This window comes from Heloderma suspectum, chromosome 8, assembly GCF_057233095.1.
Source record: "Heloderma suspectum isolate Gila_16-S chromosome 8, 16-S_ref, whole genome shotgun sequence".
NCBI classification, from domain to species: domain Eukaryota; kingdom Metazoa; phylum Chordata; class Lepidosauria; order Squamata; family Helodermatidae; genus Heloderma; species Heloderma suspectum.
The window spans coordinates 481,278-497,910 of record NC_139465.1 but is presented as its reverse complement, the minus strand read 5'-3'; the positions used below and the strand labels follow the sequence as shown (position 1 = coordinate 497,910).

At 50.1% G+C, this 16,633-nt stretch overlaps 1 protein-coding gene across 3 annotated transcripts; it reads left to right on the top strand.

Moving 5' to 3' along the window:
* The first annotated feature begins 654 nt into the window (after positions 1-654).
* On the top strand, positions 655-5,617 carry LOC146338697 (carbohydrate sulfotransferase 6-like). Of its 3 annotated transcripts, none has more exons than XM_084812508.1 (2): positions 655-1,719; positions 4,047-5,617. In XM_084812508.1, exon 2 carries the CDS (start codon positions 4,068-4,070, stop codon positions 5,247-5,249), a length of 1,182 nt encoding a protein of 393 aa, XP_084668634.1. In that variant the 5' UTR covers positions 655-1,719; positions 4,047-4,067; the 3' UTR covers positions 5,250-5,617. The 3 variants fall into 3 exon arrangements, with proteins under 3 accessions (XP_084668634.1, XP_084668635.1, XP_084668633.1); XM_084812509.1 differs by lacking the exon at positions 655-1,719 and adding an exon at positions 1,921-2,253 and having other exon boundaries at positions 4,047-5,611; XM_084812507.1 differs by lacking the exon at positions 655-1,719 and adding an exon at positions 2,381-2,470 and having other exon boundaries at positions 4,047-5,611.
* Positions 5,618-16,633: the final 11,016 nt, after the last annotated feature.

Sequence of the window (16,633 nt, the reverse complement as noted above, 5' to 3'; positions counted from 1 at the left end):
CCCCTTGTGGCTAACTTGACCTTTGGGGCAGGATCTTCCTTTCCCAGGGGGAGGCCGGCCCGCGGCCGGCACTGCTGGCGGCAAGGGAGTGCTCTGCTGCATTTCCCGGAGCTGCAGCACCTGGCGGGGTGAGAAGCGCAGGAAGCCACGCAGTGCTGAAGCGCGGCGCCCGCAGGCCGGCCTCCACCGCGGAGGGCCGGGCCCGGCCGCGCCTCGCGCGTCCTGAAAGGCAGACAAGGGAAGGCGGCGGCACTGGGAGACCCCCGGAACGCCAGGAATCAGCGCCCTCGAATAGTACACGGGCTCTCCCTGATGACATCTTTGCCGGAGGGAAGCCCAAGACGGGCCTCCTGTACCTAATCAGCCGCGGAGACATTTCAGAAACAGCAAAAACGCGCCCCTGGAGCCGCGCCTGTGCCTGGCCGCCGGCCCCTGACTAAACCGCGTCATTGAGAGGATGCTGTGGCAAGCGGCCCCAGCCCCGGGCGGCCCCTCCAACCCCGGGGCCGAGGCGGGGCTTGTCCACAGCCCTCCCGCTCGTCTGCCGCTCTCTGGGGGGCCCGGGTTGGGGTCGCCCCGGCCCTTGCCCCCGAGGCCCAGCCAATGGCTTTCAAACAACTTCGCTATCGCGATCCTTTGACGCCGAACGCCCGTGGGGAGAAGCGGGGCAACTCCGTCAGGGGCCCAGCGGCAGACAGGCCTGAGCGAAGCTCCGGCGGGACCCTGTGCCTCGCGTGGCCCGCGCCCCGCCTGTCGAAAAGGCCAGCGCCCCGGACACGCCAAGCCCGCGCCTCCTCGGAGGAAGAGTCCCCCCGCCCACCCTGGCCAGCGCCAGCAAGCAGCGTTTTCCGAGGCCTTCGGCGAGGCCCCGGCGCTGCCTGGTGGACGGCGGGGCCGCTGAGCTGCTCGGAGCAGGCCTCTCAACCGATTTCCGGCCGCCGACGGCGCAGTTGGCCGCCTGGGCCCCCGCCCGACGGCAGCGGCTCCACGGCCTGCCGGTTATGCTGCCTGTGGGGCGCGTGCGGGTGGCTGCTCCTTCAGGGGAAACCCTTCGACGGGGCCTCTGGCGATTGCTGCCCAGGCGCATCCAAAGCCGCGAAGGGGGAGCAGGAGCCTCGGCTGTCTCCGACGCAACCTGCCCCCTCGAGGGGGAGGGTTGGTCAGGAGCGCCACGCAACCCCGCCTCCCCGTGTAGGGAGAAAGTCCGCTCGCGTCTGTGCTCCTCCGCGTAGGGCGTTCGTGGCTCGCCCCGGAAGGAGCCGGGGCACGGACACACGACGGAACCTCCTGCCGCCGCCTGTGGCCGCTTCCCGCGAGCTGGCAGCTCGAGCTCTTTCTCCTGCGGGAAAGGCGCGCAGCCTAGCGGAGAAGCCAGCCGGCCCCCCACCCCACGAAGGGCGGACGGGCGCCCTTGCTGCGGGCTCTGCAGCTCCCGGCGGGGTTGGACGCGCCTGGGGGTCGCGGGGGACGCCGGCCTGCGCGAAACGCCCGGCCCGTCCGGCCCCTCCTTGGCGCCTCCCCGCGACCTCCGCTCCGGGCTTCGGCGGCGGCCACGTCTGAAAGCGGCTCATTGTCTGCGGAGCTGCAGCGGCGGCGGCACCTGGAGCGAGGCGGCGAGAGCAGACCCGTCTCGGCGGCTGGCCAGCCAGGGCCTCCTCCTTGGTGCTTCTCCAAGTTCCTGCGTCTCTCTGAGCGAAGAGCCGGCAAGTCTTGGCTGAGGTGAGGAGCTGGGACGGGGCGGCCATCGCGGACGGTCCTGAACGGCGGGAGGGCAAGGCAGAACGCCGCCGGGAGCGAGTGCGGGGCGCTGCTCTTTGCAGCGCCGTCGAGGCGGGCGCGGCGCGGCGCGGCCTCTGCCGTCCCCAAAGCTGCTCCACGCCCCTGCCAAGAGAGACGCGGCGGCGGCGGCTCCCCTATCCTGTGCCCAAAGGCGCTGCGCCTTGCGCGGGGCAGGTCTGTGGTCTAGCGGCCGGAGAGGCGCGCCTGCGGAGCCGGGAAGGGACGGCAGCCCCGGTGAAGGGCGAGCTGACTGCAGGCGAGGCGGGGTCGCCTGAGGTCTGTCGTGTGTGAAAGAAGCGGCGGCTCTGAGGACGTGCGGAGTGCGCGCCCGTCGGCGCGCACGGGCCTTGGCTTGGCTCGCGGAGCCGTGCCCCCGGTGAGAAGCGGCGGCGGCTGGGGAGACTGGAGTCCTGGGGGCCGCTCTCGGGAGACCTGCCCCTGCTGGAATTCAGCCAAGAAGGGACCGGCAAGCAGGTGACTCCGAGCAGCCGCCCTTCGTCTCCGGGGCCCCTGCAAAAACGCTGGGCCTGCCACTTCCTCGTGCCGCCCTCTGGCGTCGCCTCCTCCTCGAGGCTGAGCGGGCGGCCACTTCTGAGGCTCCTCTCCCGGGCAGTTGGTCCCGGACCTGGCTACCCCTCTGTTTCACGCGCTGCTGCTAAGCGGCCTCAGTGCTCTAGGCGGCCTACAGCAGGTAGATGAAGCCGAATCCGAGATGTCTGACTCCCAAAGTGTTTAGCATTTGGGGGGGGGGAAGCCCCCCCCCCGCTTAAGGTGCAAGGAGAAAGCTTGGGGGAAACCAGGGGTGGATTTTTGTAGGAAAGGATTGTAAGCTCAGTTTGGTACTGAAAAGGTTTGCAGCTGGGGATGTACCCAGAGGCATGCACATTGCCACCCCAACCCCACTCGGTCACACAGCAGCTATTTTGCTCCTGGCTTCAGCTGATGAACTTTATGGTTTTAGCACTCCGCCCCCCAGGAGATTCCACAAGCCATAAGTTTGTTTGGTGGGGGGGGGGGGATTCTTCACCTCTTTTTTTTTTTTAAGAAGGGGCTGGAGATGGTTACTTTTGTATGTGAATGAATTATGCACATAATCTCCAATTGCACATCCCTGGTCTCTTTGAACAACTGCGGAAGGTCCCCAGTTCGATCCCCAAAGGCTTCTCCGGGAAGGGCTGGGAGAGGCTCCTGCCTGAAACCCGAGAGGGAAGGAGCCACGGCTGCCAGGCAGTGTCGACAGCGCTGGGCTAGATGGGCCAAGGGACAGACTTCGTATCATTCTGTTTGGTTTTCTCAAGGGCTGAGGGGCAAGAGGTGAATCTGTAGACTATATAGCAGTGGTGGACAGCTTCCACAGGGCTGGGGGCCAAGACCCCCCCTGAATGCCCCCAGGGGCTGCACCCTTCAGGTTCAGGTGCTGCAACTGCCTCTGGAAAAAAAGTGTCAATTTTCCAAAAACAAGCCACATGAGACATGCCCACCTTGTTGGGAAGCAACATTGCGGGACTTCTGGGGGCATGATTCTGCCTCGAAACAAGGCCCTCACTCCGTTTTACAGGGAAATTGCCGCTTTGTTGCCATCACCGTGGCACGTTTGGTGGTGCCCACAGCAGCAGGAGGATATCGGGGCCACAAAAGTGGCCAGTAGAGGGCGTGTGTTGCCCACCCCTGCTCTGTCCCTTGGATGTGCCTGGCCCTCACAGGGTCACAGGAGAAAAGGATTTGGGGGAGAGATCCAATACTAGGCAGGGTATCAGCACTTCTCTTCTAGATGCTACTCAGCCCTCCCAGCCCAAATCTGGGGTCTGAGCCTTTTCTCTAAACCGCATACACACATTTCTAGGTTTTTTTTATGTAGACATGAGTACTAGACACTTGAATTATTGTACAAATGAAATCTCAGGATCGTAAAATCAGCCTCAGATGTTGCATTCTGTCCTTGCACAGTAGAGTCTCAAACGTGGAATACGTACTGCCTTGATTAGTTCCACCCCACCTCCTGGCACTCTTAAACAGTGCATTTTCCAAGGCAAAGTATCTGTGGTGCTCTCGAAGCATCGCTGTTGCCTCTCCTCCTCTCCTGCCTGAGGTCTTTCAGGGCTCTCATTGACTTGCTGATCTAATCTGGATTGGTTGGCTATTTCTGGGAATTATCAATGCCATATGAATGACAGTTGGTTGCCAGCTTCAAAGGTCCTTGTTTTTCTGCCCTCACTTGGTGCTGAAAACTAAATAGCCCCCCCCCTCTCTCTCCTCCCCTCTCCCAGTTGTGCCCTGCTTCAGCCGGAATGGTGAGGCTCCGTATTTCAAGCACCACTGTTGCAATTTTCCTTGTGATTCAGACTGGATTTCTTCTATTTATGTATGCTCAACATGGTGGTTTCATGCAGTCTCAATCTGTGGAGAAGCCAGCCCAGGTGCACGTCCTCATCCTGTCATCTTGGAGGTCGGGGTCTTCCTTTGTGGGGCAGCTCTTCAGCCAGCATCCCGATGTCTTCTACTTGATGGAGCCCGCCTGGCATGTGTGGGCCGCCATGCAGCACAACAGTGCCAAGGTCTTGCGCATGGCGGTGCGGGACCTCGTCCGGTCAGTCTTCAAGTGCGACATGTCTGTCTTTGATGCTTACATGCCTTGGAAGAGAAACTTGTCAGATCTCTTTCAGTGGGCAGTGAGTCGGGCATTATGCACAAATCCTGCTTGTGAATACTTCCAGCGCATGGAGATTACAAGCGAGAGTGCTTGCAAGACCCTCTGTGGCAAGTACCCCTTCAGCAAAGTGGAGGAGGCCTGCAAGTCCTACAGCCACGTGGTCCTGAAGGAGGTCCGGTTCTTTGACCTCAGGGTGCTCTATCCTCTCCTCACTGACCCTTCCCTGAACCTCAAAATCATCCACTTGGTCCGCGACCCCAGGGCTGTTGTGAAGTCCCGGGAGCAATCGGCAAAAGCTCTTGCCCGTGACAATGGGATAGTTCTGGGCATGAATGGCACTAAAGTGGAAGACAGCCAGTACAGAGTCTTGCAGGAGATCTGTAGAAGTCATGTCCAGATTTATGAAACAGCTACTTTGAAACCTCCAGGTTTTCTAAAAGATCGTTACTTGATGGTCCGATTTGAAGATCTTGTACGAGATCCCTTAGTGGAAATTACAGCAATGTATAAATTTACAGATCTGCAGTTGACCAACAAACTTGAAAACTGGATCTATAATATCACACATGGACAAGGGCCAAGTAGGAAGAGAGAAGCCTTCCTAATCACCTCCCGAGATGCAGTCAATGTCTCCCAGGCATGGAGAAACGTTCTTTCATTTCAGAAAGTCAAGAGAGTGCAAGAAGCATGCAGAGGTGCCTTAAATATACTTGGCTATCAGCTTGTGGATTCTGAGAAAGAGCAGAAAGATTTGTCATTAGATCTAGTGTTGCCACATCGAAGAAACCAATTCAGCTGGGCAACCTTTAGTGAAAACTAGAGGAAGTATCACAGTATCTGTATTCTTTTTTTCATTTCCCAAGTATCTGGTAAAGATTGATTTTGATTGTTGAATCCAGTTCTTCTCCTAATTGCACCTAGTATGTTGCCATTTACATAGACTGAAACAAACAGAACCAAGGGCTGCTACTTGGTTTGTAGATGTAACCGCTTGGCTCAGTTGCTCTGAGTTGTACCCCAGTGTACTGTGATGTGATACTTTCAGAAATCAATGCATGGCATAGCTGCCACCATTTTCACTTAATATCAATGGATAACATCCAGAAAGAGCGTTATATTCCACATAATGCTTCAGTGCAAGAGAATCTGTCTTTTCCTCTGAGAAAAATCAAGGTTGATCATTGTGGCATTCTGTTGTCTGTGTTCTTGTATGATTATCTTAAAACAGCCACTTCAGTATTTTCTCAAGCAGGATTACAAAATCACTGATGCTGAGCATAGCTAGGGAACCTGTTGCCTTCCAGCTGTTACTGGATTCCAGCTCCCATCACCCCCATCCAGCATGGCCACTACTCATGGTTGATGGGAATTGTGGGCCAAGAACATCTGGCAGGCCATAGGTTCTTCACCCCTGCTTTACTGCTTTGGTCCCCTTTCGTCATTTCAACTGCCCATCTGGCAGGATGTAAACTTGCTCAGGACAGAGGAGTTAGAAGAAAGACAGTCACCTGTTGCTGTTCAGCTGACCCATGTGCCTGCTATAACCTCTATTGACAACATGGGCTTGTCTCTACAATCACTCTAATACTGCTTTCTGGCAAATACGCATGGGGGAAATCTCAGCCTGTATGTAGTATTGAATGTCCGTTTCTAATGAGTTACCTTGAAAACGTCATCTTGTGTTTTATAGCTGTTTAAAAGAAAACAGCCTCCAGAAGAGAAGGGTTGTGCTGGAGACCTGTTCTACCACAAACCCCCAGGGGGATCTTGGGACAGGCACTGGCCACCCGCTGGGTGGCACAGTCTCCCTCCTTCTCAAAAGCAACAGGCATCCAAATAGGACAGATATATGATGGCAATGAATGTTCCTCATCCTGCCTCCATCAGTCCTGGCTTCTGTTTTTAATCCTACATGCAAGCTTCAGCAGTTTCAAACACCTCCAAGAGAAGGTTCTCTGCTGGATGGCATTACAGTGCCATCTCATCCTCATCCTCTCCTGGACATGTGGGTGCATGGTTTTGGGTGGCCCAAAACCAATTGTGGGCTGCACACCTTCCATTCATTCTTCTTTCCTACATGCTTTGGCTATTACTGGGACAGGGACAGGTCACAGACCAAAGGCCTCTCTAGTCCAGCATTCCGTTTGCACAGTGGCCAGCCAGATGCTCCAATGGGAAGCCCACAAGCAGGACATGGGTGCAACAGCACATTTCCAAGTGTGATCCCCAGCACATACTGCCTCTGATATGGCTACTAGTCATGGAGGCTACATATTACCTCTAGTATTGGAGGCAGTGTGCCTCCGAATACCAGTTGCTGGGGCGGGTTCTATCATTGTGCTCAAGTCCTGCTTGTGGGCTTCCTGTGGAGCATCTGGTTAGCCAGCATGGGAACAGGATGCTGGACAACAGAGGCCTTTGCTCTGATCCAGCTCTGCTCTTCTTACAATACTGGGGGTAATACATAGCCGTCATTACAAGTATTATTTATTTTATTTGTACCCTGCCTTTCTACCAGAAATGACACTCAAGGTGGCTATTACAAGTAGTGATTGACAGTAATTTAATGAGAAGGAATGTTGCACAAACCACCCAAGAGTTCCAAGATGACAGACAGATGACCAAATGTGAGAAAAAGAACATAGGAAGGAGCCCCAATTTTTATTTGGTGGGGGGAAGAGGAACAGGACCCAGTTATGGTAGGCTGGATAAGTTTCCTACACACTAGGGCATGGCCAACCTGTACATAGGGAGAGGGATGTGGGCCATGTACATTGGCCAGAAATCCAGGGAGGTAGATTTAAGAAGTGCAACTGGGAGTCAAGGAATTCAGCCTTGCTGGCATTTGAAGTATACCTCTTAGCTCAGGGGTGGGGAATTTTTTGCCCTATTATCTCATGGCTGAATTCTTGCATTATCCTCTGGGGGCCTCATGTCAGTGGTGGGTTGGGCCAGAGCCCAAGATGGGTGGAAAAAATTCACATAAAGATCCTTTGCACAGCAATTAGGCTTGAAAAACACACCTCCCATTGGCTCCAATGGGAAGTGTTTTGAAAAGCCCATGTGCTTGTGGGTTGTAACTAGGTTAGCCCATCCCTCATGTTGCCCCCCCCCATATGTTGCAATTAGATGCAAGAGAGAATGTGTGTGAACTTGGGCTTAGCCCTGCAAATGCTGGAACCAAGTGCATGGGAGCAGCTGAGGGGGACACATTGAGGGTCTCCTTCCTTTGAGTGGAGTGGTTTCTGTTGTGTAGACTGCCTGGACAGTGCGCCTTGTGCTACGTGTCAGTGCGGGGCTAGCAGGGCAACTAATCCACCGTTGCAATATGTTGAACCTTCACCCTTCCTGTGTATATAGTTCCTCCTCCCCCTCCCTCCCTCACACCTCCCCATCTCTGTGAGATGCCTAGAGCTTTTTCCTGGGACCAGAGAGCATTACACAACATGTAATTGTGTTTGGGGCAGAACCCCAGGGGTTTGACGAGGAGAGAACATCTGACATGTCCTGCAAAAGGCACATATATTACTCTTGGCACAGCATCAGAATTGGAACTCAAGTCACAGAAGATCCAACAGGCCCGAACAGGCCTCTGAAATTTAAAGTCTGAGCAGTCTTCTCAGACTCTGCCCTGCTGAATCTGGACATTTGGGACAGTCTCAGAACTCATTCTTGGTGCCCTTTTGGCTGGCCCTACTGAGCAGAAGAGGGTGCTCTGAGCAAGTGTTGGACATTTTGAACATTCATCCTGGACACATTTTCTGAGCATGTTCAAAGCATCTTTACAGAGGCTGTTCTGGAATATGGCTTTTCCAGAGAAAATGTGGAGGTAGTGGTGATGAAAGGTTTTAATGATATCACATACAGGTAATACACACACACACAAAATAGCAGTAACTCCCCCAATATCCATACCTTAGCTGGCCAGTTCTCCTTTATACATTCCTACAAAGAGTTTACAATGGTGGTGTGGCATTCTAAGACTAATACGGTTTCCTACAGATGATTGCTCATTCTGCCCCTCCACACCTTGTGCCATCTAGAATGCTGTGCCCCTAGGGCACTTTGCAGGATGGAAACGTATGACCATGCATTGCAGTGGCTGTGCCATGACCTGCAGATTGCCATCTCACAGCAACCAGGAAGCCAGACCTTTGCCAGGGTGTCGCCCAGCTTGGGGAATGCCCCCACACCCTGGTATTCAGGTGGCACCAACTGTAGCATGCTTTAGGCACCAATTAAAGACCCATTCCATTACCCAGACCTTTCCTGAGTGAGTGTGCTGCCCAATTTGTTTGCTTCTAATTATGGTGTGCTGGTTTTAATTGGTTTTAATGTTTCTTATTAATGTTTTAGCAATTATTATGTATTTTAATGTATATAATATATTTTAATATATTTAATTTTCTTGTAAACTGCTTAGAGATATTTTTAAATATGGTCAGCAGTATATAAATATATTAAATAAATAAATACAGTGGATTTGCATGGTAGGCATAAAATGTTATTAAGGTATCAGGATCCAAACTTCCAATGTATTGCCATGGCCATTCAGAAGCCCATTTGAAAATTGCTCCTCCAACTTAACCACATAAAAAAATCAACCATGTTTCCCCAATAGCTACGGCAGTGCATTGAGATAACTTGTATCCTGTTATATTTTGTTATTTGTTTGTTTGATTAATATCTTGCCCTTCCTCACAAGGTGGCCAGAGTGGCTAATAACCCATATGAAACATTTGTACAACATACAAATACCATTAAAAACAACTCTAAAATTACAAGTACATAATAAAATACAATAAAACCATCACTACAGCAGATAAAACACTTGCCTTTATCGCAGAGGCCTGTACAAATACATATTCAGCTGGTGCCTGAATGATAACAGCTACATCTCTGCTGAGCTATGTGCTGGTCACATGAATCAATGGTGTTTATGAATGGCCACTGCAGTGCATTGAGCTGGAGTGGGCTCCTATGCACCACTGGTGCTATGTAGAAGGAGAGGTCGGTTTCCAGGGCACTCAAAATGCAGGAAAACGTAACACTGCCTGCAATATGGCACTATTTTATTATTTCATTTCATTTCTATACCGCCCAATAGCTGAAGCTCTCTGGGCGGTTCACAAAAATTAAAACCAAACGGCACACAATAAAACAATTTAAAATATATAGAACATTAAAACCACAATATAACAATACAACAACAATAAAACCTAGAGCAGTGCAGAAATTTAAAATACAGATTTAAAACAGCAAAGCTAAAAGTCTAGAAAGCTGAAATGCTAAAATGCCTGGGAAAATAAAAGGGTCTTCACCTGGCGCTGGAAAGAATACAATGTAGGTGCCAGGTGAACCTCACTAGGGAGCTCATTCCACAGCTGGGGTGCCACAGCGGAAAAAGCCCTCCTTCCAGTAGCCACCCGCCTCACTTCCTTTGGTAGGGGCTCACGGAGAAGGGCCGCTGAGGATGATCTTACGGTCTGGGCAGGCAGACATGGGAGGAGGCGATCCTTCAGATAACCTGGCCCCAAGCCATTAAGGGCTTTGAATGTTAATACCAGCACTTTGAATTGGGCCCGGAAATGGACTGGCAGCCAGTGCAGCTGAAAAAGTACTGGCGTAATATGAGCCCACTGGCCAGTCCCTGTTAACAATCTTGATGCCCTATTTTGGACCAGCTGAAGTTTCCGGACTGTTTTCAAAGGCAGCGCCATGTATAACGCATTGCAGTAATCCAGACAAGAAGTTATCAGAGCATGGATAACTGTAGCTAGGTTATCTCTGTCCAGATAAGGGCGTAGTTGGTATACCAGCCTAAGCTGATAAAAAGTGCTCCATGCCACTGAGTTCACCTGTGCCTCAAGTGACAGTTCTGGATCCAAGAGCACCCCCAAACTACGAACCTGATCCTTTAGGGGGAGTGCAACCCCCTCCAGAACAGGTTGAATATCACCTAGCCGGGCAGACGAACCACCCACTAACAGTACCTCCGTCTTGTCTGGATTGAGTTTAATTTTTTTGGCTGTCATCCAGTCCATTACCGTGCCCAGGCACTGATGCAGAACATCCACTGCCTCACCTGGGTTTGATGAGAAAGAGGTAGAGCTGGGTGTCATCCGCATATTGATGGCACCTCAGCCCACATGTCCTGATAACCTCCCCCACCAGTTTCATGTAGATGTTAAACAGCATAGGAGATAAAACAGAGCCCTGTGGAACTCCATGGCACAATTGCCATGGCACAGAGCAATAATCCTCCAGCGCCACCTTCTGGAATCGGCCATCCAAGTAGGAGCGGAACCACTGCAGTGCAGTGCCTCCAACTCCCAACCCAGACAACCTATCCAGAAGGATACTATGGTCGATGGTATCAAAAGCCATTGAGAGGTCCAGGAGAATCAACAGGGTCGCACTCCCCCTGTCCCTCTCCTGGCAGATGTCATCCCACAGGATGACCAAGGCAGTTTCCATTCCAAAACCAGGCCTGAAGCCCGATTGAAATGGAGCTAGATAATCCGTTTCATTCAACAGTGCCTGGAGCTGTCCTACAACCACCTGCTCAAGCACCTTGCCCAGGAAGGGGATGTTGGCCACTGGCCTATAATTGTTAACATCCTCTGGGTCCAGGTTAGGCTTTTTCAGGAGTGGTCTAATTACTGCCTCTTTTAAAGCGGCAGGCACCACTCCCTCTCTCAAGGAGGAATTTACAACCTCCCGGACCCAGCCAGACATCCCCTCCTTGTTTGATTTAATAAGCCATGAAGGGCAAGGGTCAAGCACACAAGTGGTCGATTGGACTTGGCCAAGCACCTTGTCCGCATCCTCAGGCCTCAGTAACTGAAACTCATCCAATAAAACTGGACCAGACGGTGCTCTGAATGCCTCTACCAATGGAACTGCATTAATGGTGGTGTCCAATTCATGACAAATCTGAGTGACTTTGTAGCAGCCATATCAGGGGTCAGACTAAGTAGCCTCATGCAGTCTCATGCTTCATGTTCTTGCTGAGCTCTTTCTCCCTTGAATATATTGTTGTAAGCTGACGAGACACAGGAATTCCTTATCTTGTCAAAGGTCATACAGTTGTATATCTTGTTCTCTGCTGTTCTCTTCTGTTCTCTCCTTATCATGGCTACCCTATAACCCAGTTCTTGTATTATAAACAATAGTGCTAAGAGAAGAAATGTTGAGGATTGCAACCCCATGCGGGAGGGGGAGGAGGAGCCGTTTCATATGTGTCACAATGTCTATAAAACCAATGTGCTAATGTAAATCGGGGCTTCTGGCTCTTTGGAAACGATTCCAGCCTTAAGCCCGCGCGTTAAATAAAGAATCTCTTTTTCCTTCACTCCGTGGTCTCTCTGACTCTGGGTTCTGCAACATAAATGGTGCCGTGACTCGGATGTGGCAGGCTCTGAGCCAGACAGGTGGCAGTTGCCTGCTCTTGATCGCCGCACCGGGAAGACGAGCTCGGCGCATGCCTCCCTTTCTTGGCGCCACCGACCTTTTTGTCGAGTGAATGGGAGAAAGCCTGCACCGGGATCGCCCAAACGGCAGCGAGCAGCAAGAGAACCTTGGGAAGCGGAGGAAGGAACTTGAGCCCTGCCTGTATCGCAGCTGCAATTGAGTTGAAACCCACATTGGAAGCCTTCAGGAGAAAGGCAAGTATATGGGAAAAAGAGGGCCCCGCCTTTAGGGAGAAAGGCCACTGGGCAGAAAAAAAGAGGGCCCCGCCTTATGAAGAAGGTCAGTGTTGGTGGTATACGTATACAAAAGAACCTACTCCTTGCGGGTAGAAGGGGGGCCTGATCACACCCCCGAGTGGGCGCCAGTACCTAGCACGCCAGTACTCAGTAGGAAGCTGAGGAAGCTGGGGAAGCCGTTTTCCGCTCTGGTAAAAAGTGGGAAAAGTGGGTGGCAGGGACATATGGATGTAGTGGAGAGATTGATGATTGTGTGAGTGGCTACTGCGGTTTCTGAAGCATACCGTTGACCGTCCGGGTGCCCAGGCCAGTAGCAAAGTGCGTGGTGTGAAAAATCCTCTTGTGTCGGCCAGTGAGACCCCTTACTCACTGACCAATTCCCATTCCCTAATTGTGTCTGTCTTCAATTTAGGAGGGAGGCTATGGGTGGTGGGGGAAGCAAACCTTGCACCCCCTTGAGATGTATGTCAAACAAAGAAGGAAAAAGGTTTTTTTAAAAAGATTCAGAATAGAGAGAGAAAACAGCAAAAAGCTCAAGGTCGAGCTGAGAGGAAAAAAAACAAGATCTGAGGCTGTTAATTAGAAAAATGTTGCAGGACAGTCTGGCTTTTAACAAAGCGTGGGAGCGTGGGAGTGTAAGGCCGAAGACGTAGCTGTTAGCCTAGCGCGCCGAGAGGGGGGGGGGGCAGGAAAATTGCCCACAACGTTCTGAGTTGTGCAACATCATCACCTCGCCTAATTGAGATGAAATCCCTAAGAAATGGAAACTGAAAATGAAGACCCAGAAGATGAAGGCAAAATAGAAAATAAAGGTGAAGAATCAGCCCCCAGAGCACAGGCTAGACCCCTCTTCGAGTAAAAAGTGTGCCATAAGACTGTCCCAAAGCAGAATAAAGTGGAAAGACCACGTTGAAGATCTCTGTCAAGGTAACCGTGTTTAGCTTTGAACTGTGTTAAAATTGCATAGAGCCTGTAGCTACTGACCATCAGCTATATGATTTCTGAAGAGCGTAACCATTAAGCTTTTGCCGTGGGATTCCCTGCAATGAAGAAATCTCACTGATTTGAGTGTCCAGTGTTACACTGCCTAAGTTGTGTGCTAAAGAGACCGAGAAACCAGACAGCATGTTCCTGGCCAAGCCAAAATCACGCTACTGCCATGCTCCTGGAAGCTGCAATAAACTGTGTAAGCTGGGAGACCCAACCTGATTGAGAAGAAAAGAAGATATTAGAGCAACTGTCTTGAAAAACAATGAGATCTGTGTAGCTGGTTGGCTGACGCTGTCAGTGATGTTACAACTTTAAATTAAGACTGTTTTCCTGTTTGAGACCCCAGCGAAGAAAGCTAACCCGAGTTATTTGTTGCCCGTGCCAAAGCAAGAATTTGGTGGCCCTGTACCTCATCGTGTCCTGTTTTGAGCTTGGGATTTACAAATACAAACAAACTGAGAAGCTTGCCTTTGAAGTCCTGCAAATCACCCCACCGCCTCCCCGAAGATTAATGGCTGCCTGAAAAATGCAAGTATAAAGCGATGCCCATCACCCCCCAGCGTCCTGAGTTTCGGCACTCAGTGTTTCAGTGCTTTCGTGTACCAGGTTAGAAGAAAAAAAAAAAGAGTAAGTTTTTAAAATGTCTGTGAGAGAACCTGACAGAAGTAAAATAAAATTTACAGAGGAGTTGCCCAGGTTAAAGCGTCACGGCTAGAGAGCTGAGCTGTGCCGCTCTGTTTAGACAGAGGCCTTGCTAAAAAGTTAAAGGCCCTTGTCTGTCAAAAGGGGTGTAGGGCCACACTTTCCCTTTTTAAACTCATGCAAAAGTGGAGAGCCTTTGCTGGAAACATCGCATCTTCATTGCCCAGAGCCTTCTCTGTTTGCCTCCATCATCATCTGGGCTTTTTAGAGACACTCTGCACATGAACTAAAATTTTAAATTGTCACAAACTTGCCATGGACAGTGCTATGAAGCTTTTGATAAACTTGAACTCTCATCGCTGTGGACCGTGTGTCTATGTTTGTAGTCAGCTCAGTGTACAGCAGGCTGAGTTTGATCTATAACTTTTAGATTTCCTTCTGCCAGAACTCATGCAGCATAGAGTTGCCGATGCAAAAATGGTGACCTAGAACTCTGCGTGTGTGGGTATGCCCGTCCCTTGATTTTCATGAGCCCTGAGCTTTCAGCCAGAAGACCAGTATGATTGCTGGATCTGCTCCATCATGCCTTACCATGCAAGAAGTGTTTTCCATTCATTGTGTTAAATTGCAGAAAAAGTTTGTTGTATATATTTTATGATTTCTTAGATATCATAAAGTATATGTGATATTTGCAGATTAGTGTTAGTTGCAACTCCAAATGATACTAAGTGTGGTTCCCAATGGATGACGAAGAGAAAAGACAAAAGCAAGTAGAAAAGAAGGAATAGAGAAAGTAGAAGACAGATAGAGAAGAGAGAAAAAGAAAAGGCAAAAGGCAAAGAAAAAACATTTGTAAAAAAGAAGCGTGGCCATAGTTGCCCCCAGGGTAAATTAAAAGCAGCTGATTGTGCCTGGAGCTTATTACCTGGGGTAAAGTAGCCACAATAATGTAATAGTTCTTTAAAATGAAGAAAATGTAACTAGAAGGAGAAGAAGAGCCTATCCCAAATGTGTGTCATTGGGACTAGTGTAAGGCAGAAAGGTTTAAGTGAGTGAGTTTAACTTGAAAAAGACAAATAAAGAGACAAGGCTGGTGCATGGAGCAGAAAGTTTTATATAAAAAGTTTGAAACATGATCTGCAATACAGGCAGATCAGCAAAGAAAAAGAAAGCAAAAGAAAGAGAAAAAATTTGTCTTCCCATACTAATAAATAAAAAGTGTTATCAAGCACTTTGGGAAGCGAAGTTGTTTACAGGAAGCTGTGCCTGAGAACCAAACACTTCTAGCCTATGCTAAAAATGCTTGCTAGTGTTGTGCTGCCTCATGGGTAACATGTATGGTATAAAAACCCATTTAGCCCAATAGCTCGTGGTTCAGAGAAGCTGTCTGATCCAGCCATTAAGTACGCCTGTGTGCTGTAAGTTACCCAATAAAGTCTCCTTGTAAATAAATCCCCCCCTCGCTGGAATCCCAAAACACAAGTTGGGCTAGAGCGCCTCACCCAGTATCAAACCCTGCTGTTAGAAGCCATGAAAGGCAGGTATAAAGAAGTCAATTAATATGACCAAAGTGTCTAAAGTGCTGCAAGGTGCCACCGAGGCCCCAGAGCGTACTTGGAGCGTCTTTCAAATGCCTATCGCCAGTATACCTCCCTCAACCCAGAGGCCCAAGAAGACATGGATGAAAAAAAGAAAAGAAGAAGACCCGGCAGAGGCAGAAGATTCTTAAAAAAAGAACCAGTGTGCCCAGTGTGGACAAGATGGACATTAGTGGCATGAACGCCCAAATAAAATAAATCAAATACACAAAGGAAAAAACCAAAGAGGCCAGAATGGGCGAAGAGGGAGACAGCTTGAGAGGGGCCGTGATATTGACTGTGAGGGGCCGTGACATTGACTTCATAATTGACACTGGAGCAGCATCAAAAGCAAGCAAACGTTAGCCTTAAACAAAAAGTTCAAACACTGAGCAAAGTTCTTCAAGCCCAGCGCCGCTTTGTCTTAAAAAAATAAGCCATTCCCATCACAGAAGCTCATCCTTTCCAACCAAGAGTTAAAGTATGAGTTAAAGAGGGAAAAATAACCCTTTGACTCCCAGATGGAGAGGACTGAAAACTGTCATACTTTCCACCCCCGCAGCTATGAAAGCAGCTAGAGTTAAACCCTAGATACATTGGACACGAGTCAAGAGAGCGAGAGGGGGAGAGTAGACTGTAAACAGAAATCCTGAAAATCCTTTAAAAATCATTCTGAAAAAGCAGTAAGAAGACTCAGGCTAGACCTTACTGTGGACACACCGGGAAACTGTCCCCCTGCGTACGGTCAGACCTGCAACTGGAGAATTGAAGAAGGGGACTAGACCCTACTGCAGCTTGCCAGGTGAATAGCTGCCCAGCGTACGGTCAGATCCCAAAGAAGATCAAACATGCGTGTTGTAGTGTTAGTAGTGTTGCATTGTGTTTCCTTAATAAGGTGCAAAAAGGGGGGTCTGCCCCTGGAAGGAGAAGTTTGTCCCAGTGATTTGCTGATAATTACTGGCTTCACCTGGCTAACATCACGAGAGTAAAACATTTTTGTTTGCCAAGAGGTATACCTGCAAACAGGCTTATTAGCTCTTGCCTAATACCTGTCTGTAGACATCCTGAGAAAATTCAAAAAGATACCATGTTAAGAATTTATGGTGTAAGTTTAACTTATTCCCAAAATGCTAATTGGGGCGTAGCTGCAAAGATCCTACCCCCTACAGAGTTCACTCTACGCACCCCCATCATTGCTGAAACAAATGCTACGTGTGCACGAATGCTTAATTGTCAAAAATTTTCCAGAAAATATAAAGCTATCCCTGGCCCCCTTCCACTGAAAT

What these genes read in the sequence shown, in the direction of transcription:
- LOC146338697 (XM_084812508.1), top strand. Translation starts at nt 4,068, where the DNA reads ATGGTGAGGCTCCGTATTTCAAGCACCACTGTTGCAATTTTCCTTGTG.